Source organism: Babylonia areolata, chromosome 34 (genome assembly GCF_041734735.1).
Source record: "Babylonia areolata isolate BAREFJ2019XMU chromosome 34, ASM4173473v1, whole genome shotgun sequence".
Taxonomy (NCBI): domain Eukaryota; kingdom Metazoa; phylum Mollusca; class Gastropoda; order Neogastropoda; family Buccinidae; genus Babylonia; species Babylonia areolata.
The window spans coordinates 1422341-1429840 of NC_134909.1; the positions used below are offsets into that span (position 1 = coordinate 1422341).

Below are 7500 nucleotides of genomic sequence, written 5' to 3' on the forward strand. Positions count from 1 at the left end.
CACCACACCACACCACACCACACCCTCACACCACACCACACCCTCACACCACACCACGCCACACCACACCACACCCTCACACCACACCACACCACACCCTCACACCACACCACACCCTCACACCACACCACACCCTCACACCACACCACACCACACCACACCACACCCTCACACCACACCACACCACACCCTCACACCACACCACACCACACCACACCACACCCTCACACCACACCACACCACACCCTCACACCACACCACGCCACACCACACCACACCCTCACACCACACCACACCACACCCTCACACCACACCACACCACACCACACCCTCACACCACACCACACCACACCCTCACACCACACCACACCACACCCTCACACCACACCACACCACACCACACTACACCCCATCCACACCACACCACACCACACCACACCACCCAGCACAGCACAGCACAGCACACCACACCACAGCACACCACAACACACCACACCACAACACACCACACCACACCACAGCACAGCACAGCACAGCACAGCACACCACAACACACCACACCATACAAAACCAAACCACCACACCACACCACACCAAACCACCACACCACCACACCACACCCCACCCCACACCACACCACACCACACCACATGTTGGGCCTTGATGACTGGGCACCTTGGCGAGAGGAGGGAGGTAACTCTTTGTGACTCCAGCACGGGGTCAGTAAAGGGAGACAATGAGCGGTGAACTCCGTACTTTTGTCCGTTCAGAACCACCGGGAAACTCAACAGCCTGACCTCCACTGCACACAGACATACAGTTCATGGTCCATGGAAATTGACGATGATGATGATGATGATGATGATGATGATGATAACAAACACACAGAACCACTCACTTTCCTCCTTCAGAGGAACGTCATAACGACAATGATGATGATGACGACAATGACGATGATGATGATGATGATAACAAACACACAGAACCACTCACTTTCCTCCTTCAGACAAACGTCACAACGACAATGACGATGATGACGACAATGACGATGATGATGATGATGATAACAAACACACAGAACCACTCACTTTCCTCCTTCAGACAAACGTCACAACGACAATGACGATGATGACGACAATGACGATGATGACGACAATGACGATGATGATGACACTGACGATGACGACAATGACGATGATGACGACACTGACGATGACGACAATGACGATGGTGATGACACTGACGATGACGACAATGACGATGATGACGACACTGACGATGACGACAATGACGATGGTGACGACACTGACGATGACGACAATGACGATGGTGATGACACTGACGATGACGACAATGACGATGATGACGACACTGACGATGACGACAATGACGATGATGATGACACTGACGATGACGACAATGACGATGATGATGACACTGACGATGACGACAATGACGATGATGATGACACTGACGATGACGACAATGACGATGGTGACGACACTGACGATGACGACAGTGACGATGATGATGACACTGACGATGACGACAGTGACGATGATGATGACACTGACGATGACGACAATGACGATGATGATGACACTGACGATGACGACAATGACGATGATGACGACAATGACGATGATGACGACAATGACGATGATGATGATAATGATGTTGATGATGATGATGATAACAAACACACAGAACCACTCACTTTCCTCCTTCAGACAAACATCACAACGACAATGACGATGATGATGACGATGACGATGATAACGACGATGATGATGGTGATGACACTGACGATGACGACAATGACGATGATGATGATAATGATGTTGATGATGATGATGATAACAAACACACAGAACCACTCACTTTCCTCCTTCAGACAAACATCACAACGACAATGACGATGATGACGACGATGATGATGGTGATAAGCACACAGAACCACTCACATTCCTCCTTCAGACAAACATCACAACGACAATGACGATGATGACGACAATGACGATGATAACGACGATGATGATGGTGATAAACACACAGAACCACTCACTTTCCTCCTTCAGACAAACATCACAACGACAATGACGATGATGACGACGATGATGATGGTGATAAGCACACAGAACCACTCACATTCCTCCTTCAGACAAACATCACAACGACAATGACGATGATGACGACAATGACGATGATAACGACGATGATGATGGTGATAAGCACACAGAACCACTCACATTCCTCCTTCAGACAAACATCACAACGACAATGACGATGACGACGACAATGACGATGATAACGACGATGATGATGGTGATAAGCACACAGAACCACTCACATTCCTCCTTCAGACAAACATCACAACGACAATGACGATGATGACGACAATGACGATGATAACGACGATGATGATGGTGATAAGCACACAGAACCACTCACATTCCTCCTTCAGACAAACGTCACAACGACAATGACGATGATGATGACAATGACGATGATAACGACGATGATGATGGTGATAAGCACACAGAACCACTCACATTCCTCCTTCAGACAAACGCCTGTATCCGAAAGCCGTGGCTGCTGCAGCAGCGACCAGAACCAAGGGACACAACCCTTGCGGACTGTCTTGTAGGGGCGGGAGTAGGGTGGGGCGATGTTGACAGAGAAGCTCTTCCTGCTGATGGCCCGCTGGTGTATCCTGTGTTTGTCCCTGTCCGCTGTCCTCGTCCAAGTCTCCCCCTCCACCATCCACACGGTCACCACAGCGTCATCCACCACTGTGCTATGTGGTGTTAACACGGACGGTCTAAAGGCGATGTCGTCCGCCATAGGGATGCGCACTCGTCGAATGCGCAGCGCAATGTTTTCGTCGTTTCCACGGCAACGCCAGACTTTCCAGGAGTGGAGGTGAGAGGTGTTGAGAGGTGTGGCGATGTGGAGGGACACCCCGATGATTTTGTCCGTTGTGCACACGTACTTCACTTTGAAACGGGTGCGCCAGGTGATGGGGTCAGGAGGAGAGGACATGGCCACAAAGTCCTCGTCACCGTCACCTTCCGCGTTCGTCTCCCCCACCCCCTGCACACACACCATCGGAAGTAACCACGCTAATCATGCACTTTCACTTTCTCAAAAGTTCGGACAAATCCATATGCGTTGTATAACAATATACAAGCTCCTTTGAACTTACCTAATACGTCATAACAATATACAAGCTCCTTTGAACTTACCTAATACGTCATAACAATATACAATCTCCTTTGAACTTACCTAATACGTCATAACAATATACAAGCTCCTTTGAACTTACCTAATACGTCATAACAATATACAAGCTCCTTTGAACTTACCTAATACGTCATAACAATATACAATCTCCTTTGAACTTTACTAATACGTCATAACAATATACAAGCTCCTTTGAACTTTACTAATACGTCATAACAATATACACGCTCCTTTGAACTTACCTAATACGTCATAACAATATGCAAGCTCCTTTGAACTTACCTAATACGTCATAACAATATACAAGCTGCTTTGAACTTACCTAATACGTCATAACAATATACAAGCTCCTTTGAACTTTACTAATACGTCATAACAATATACAAGCTCCTTTGAACTTACCTAATACGTCATAACAATATACAATCTCCTTTGAACTTTACTAATACGTCATAACAATATACAAGCTCCTTTGAACTTACCTAATACGTCATAACAATATACAAGCTCCTTTGAACTTACCTAATACGTCATAACAATATACAATCTCCTTTGAACTTTACTAATACGTCATAACAATATACAAGCTCCTTTGAACTTTACTAATACGTCATAACAATATACAAGCTCCTTTGAACTTTACTAATACGTCATAACAATATACAAGCTCCTTTGAACTTTACTAATACGTCATAACAATATACAAGCTCCTTTGAACTTACCTAATACGTCATAACAATATACAAGCTCCTTTGAACTTTACTAATACGTCATAACAATATACAAGCTCCTTTGAACTTACCTAATACGTCATAACAATATACAATCTCCTTTGAACTTTACTAATACGTCATAACAATATACAAGCTCCTTTGAACTTTACTAATACGTCATAACAATATACAAGCTCCTTTGAACTTACCTAATACGTCATAACAATATACAAGCTCCTTTGAACTTACCTAATACGTCATAACAATATACAATCTCCTTTGAACTTTACTAATACATCATAACAATATGCAAGCTCCTTTGAACTTTACTAATACGTCATAACAATATACAAGCTCCTTTGAACTTACCTAATACGTCATAACAATATACAAGCTCCTTTGAACTTACCTAATACGTCATAACAATATACAAGCTCCTTTGAACTTACCTAATACGTCATAACAATATACAAGCTCCTTTGAACTTTACTAATACGTCATAACAATATACAAGCTCCTTTGAACTTTACTAATACGTCATAACAATATACACGCTCCTTTGAACTTTACTAATACGTCATAACAATACACACGCTCCTTTGAACTTTACTAATACGTCATAACAATATACAAGCTCCTTTGAACTTTACTAATACGTCATAACAATATACAAGCTCCTTTGAACTTTACTAATACGTCATAACAATATACAAGCTCCTTTGAACTTACCTAATACGTCATAACAATATACAAGCTCCTTTGAACTTTACTATCTCAAATGTTGGAAGCCAGCGTAACTTATCTAAAAGTGGGGTACACGGATGTTGTTCTGCGGAGTTTCTGTGACATAAAGTAAATGTTTAATTGGTGTTATCTGTAAAGAACGCACGAATACATTAGTGTTTGTCTTGCATCATCTGTGTGCAGTTCCTGATTGAACAAAATCGTTGAGCACTGTACATAATGAACAAAATCGTCAAGCACTGTATATAATGAACAAAATCGTTGAGCACTGTTCATAATGAACAAAATCGTTGAGCACTGTATATACTGAACAAAATCGTTGAGCACTGTTCATAATAAACAAAATCGTTGAGCACTGTATATAATAAACAAAATCGTTGAGCACTGTATATACTGAACAAAATCGTTGAGCACTGTATATACTGAACAAAATCGTTGAGCACTGTATATACTGAACAAAATCGTTGAGCACTGTATATACTGAACAAAATCGTTGAGCACTGTATATACTGAACAAAATCGTTGAGCACTGTATATAATAAACAAAATCGTTGAGCACTGTATATAATAAACAAAATCGTTGAGCACTGTATATACTGAACAAAATCGTTGAGCACTGTATATACTGAACAAAATCGTTGAACACTGTATATACTGAACAAAATCGTTGAGCACTGTATATACTGAACAAAATCGTTGAGCACTGTATATACTGAACAAAATCGTCGAGAACTTTATATACTGAACAAAATCGTTGAGCACTGTATATAATAAACAAAATCGTTGAGCACTGTATATACTGAACAAAATCGTTGAGCACTGTTCATAATAAACAAAATCGTTGAGCACTGTATACAATGAACAAAATCATTGAGCACTGTATATACTGAACAAAATCGTTCAGCACTGCATATACTGAACAAAATCGTTAAGCACTGTATATACTGAACAAAATCGTTGAGCACTGTATATACTGAACAAAATCGTTGAGCACTGTATATACTGAACAAAATCGTTGAGCACTGTTCATAATGAACAAAATCGTTGAGCACTGTATATAATGAACAAAATCGTTAAGCACTGTATATACTGAACAAAATCGTTGAGCACTGTATATAATGAACAAATTCGTTGAAATCGTTGAGCACTATATATCATGAACAAAATCGTTGAGCACTGTGTATAATGAACAAAATCGTTGAGCACTGTATATAATGAACAAAATCGTTGAGAACTTTATATAATGAACAAAATCGTCAAGCACTGTATATAATGAACAAAATCGTTGAAATCGTTGAGCACTATATATCATGAACAAAATCGTTGAGCACTGTATATACTGAACAAAATCGTTGAGCACTGTATATACTGAACAAAATCGTCGAGAACTTTATATACTGAACAAAATCGTCAAGCACTGTATATACTGAACAAAATCGTTTAGCACTGTATATACTGAACAAAATCGTTGAGCACTGTATATACTGAACAAAATCGTTTAGCACTGTATATACTGAACAAAATCGTTGAACACTGTATATACTGAACAAAATCGTTGAACACTGTATATACTGAACAAAATCGTTGAAATCGTTGAGCACTGTATATACTGAACAAAATCGTTGAGCACTGTATATACTGAACAAAATCGTTGAGAACTTTATATACTGAACAAAATCGTCAAGCACTGTATATACTGAACAAAATCGTTGAGCACTGTATATACTGAACAAAATCGTTGAAATCGTTGAGCACTATATATCATGAACAAAATCGTTGAGCACTGTATATAATGAACAAAATCGTTAAGCACTGTATATAATGAACAAAATCGTTGAGCACTGTATATAATGAACAAAATCGTTGAGCACTGTATATACTGAACAAAATCGTTGAGAACTTTATATACTGAACAAAATCGTCAAGCACTGTATATACTGAACAAAATCGTTAAGCACTGCATATACTGAACAAAATCGTTAAGCACTGCATATACTGAACAAAATCGTTGAGCACTGTATATAATGAACAAAATCGTTGAGCATTGTGTATAATGAACAAAATCGTTCAGCACTGTATATAATGAACAAAATCGTTGAGCACTGTATATAATGAACAAAATCGTTGAAATAGCTGAGCACTGTGAGCACTGTATACAATGAACAAAAGCTTGCCTTTGACGCCATTTATCCAGAGTCAGTTTCCTTCCATGGAATCGATTAAAGATCAATTACTGCTATATAAAACGTACGGTAAAGACATACCTGTTTCTGTATAAATGCTAAAAGTGCAAACCAAGAATCAGCGGCATCATAACCTATCTTTCTAGAATCAGCGGCATCATAACCTATCTGAAACTATACCTGGTGCTCATCTGTCAGATTGTTTTGGCACGTGGTGTTGATGAATGCAATGTACATTTTACTACTGTCACAGACTATAGTTATTGGCACGTGTTGTTGATGAATGCAATGTACATTTTACTACTGTCACAGACTATAGTTATTGGCACGTGTTGTTGATGAATGTAATGTACATTTTACTACTGTCACAGACTATAGTTATTGGCACGTAATGTTGATGAATGCAATGTACATTTTACTACTGTCAAAGACTATAGTTATTGGCCCGTGTTGTTGATGAATGTTATGTACATTTTACTACTGTCACAGACTATAGTTATTGGCACGTTTTGTTGATGAATGTAATGTACATTTTACTACTGTCACAGACTATAGTTATTGGCACGTAATGTTGATGAATGCAATGTACATTTTATTGCTGTCACAGTGATGCACTT

At 40.1% G+C, this 7500-nt stretch overlaps 1 protein-coding gene across 1 annotated transcript in view; it reads right to left on the reverse strand.

Moving 5' to 3' along the window:
• The window catches only part of LOC143277483 (protein sel-1 homolog 3-like), a 73122-nt gene that overhangs the window by 64929 nt on the left and 693 nt on the right, over positions 1 to 7500 (reverse strand). Inside the window, exons 2-3 of the mRNA XM_076582332.1 lie at positions 2553 to 3093; positions 676 to 802 (exon numbers count right to left, since the gene is read on the reverse strand). Coding sequence (XP_076438447.1) covers positions 676 to 802; positions 2553 to 3093 — 668 coding nt within the window. The remainder of the gene's footprint in view (positions 1 to 675; positions 803 to 2552; positions 3094 to 7500) is intronic.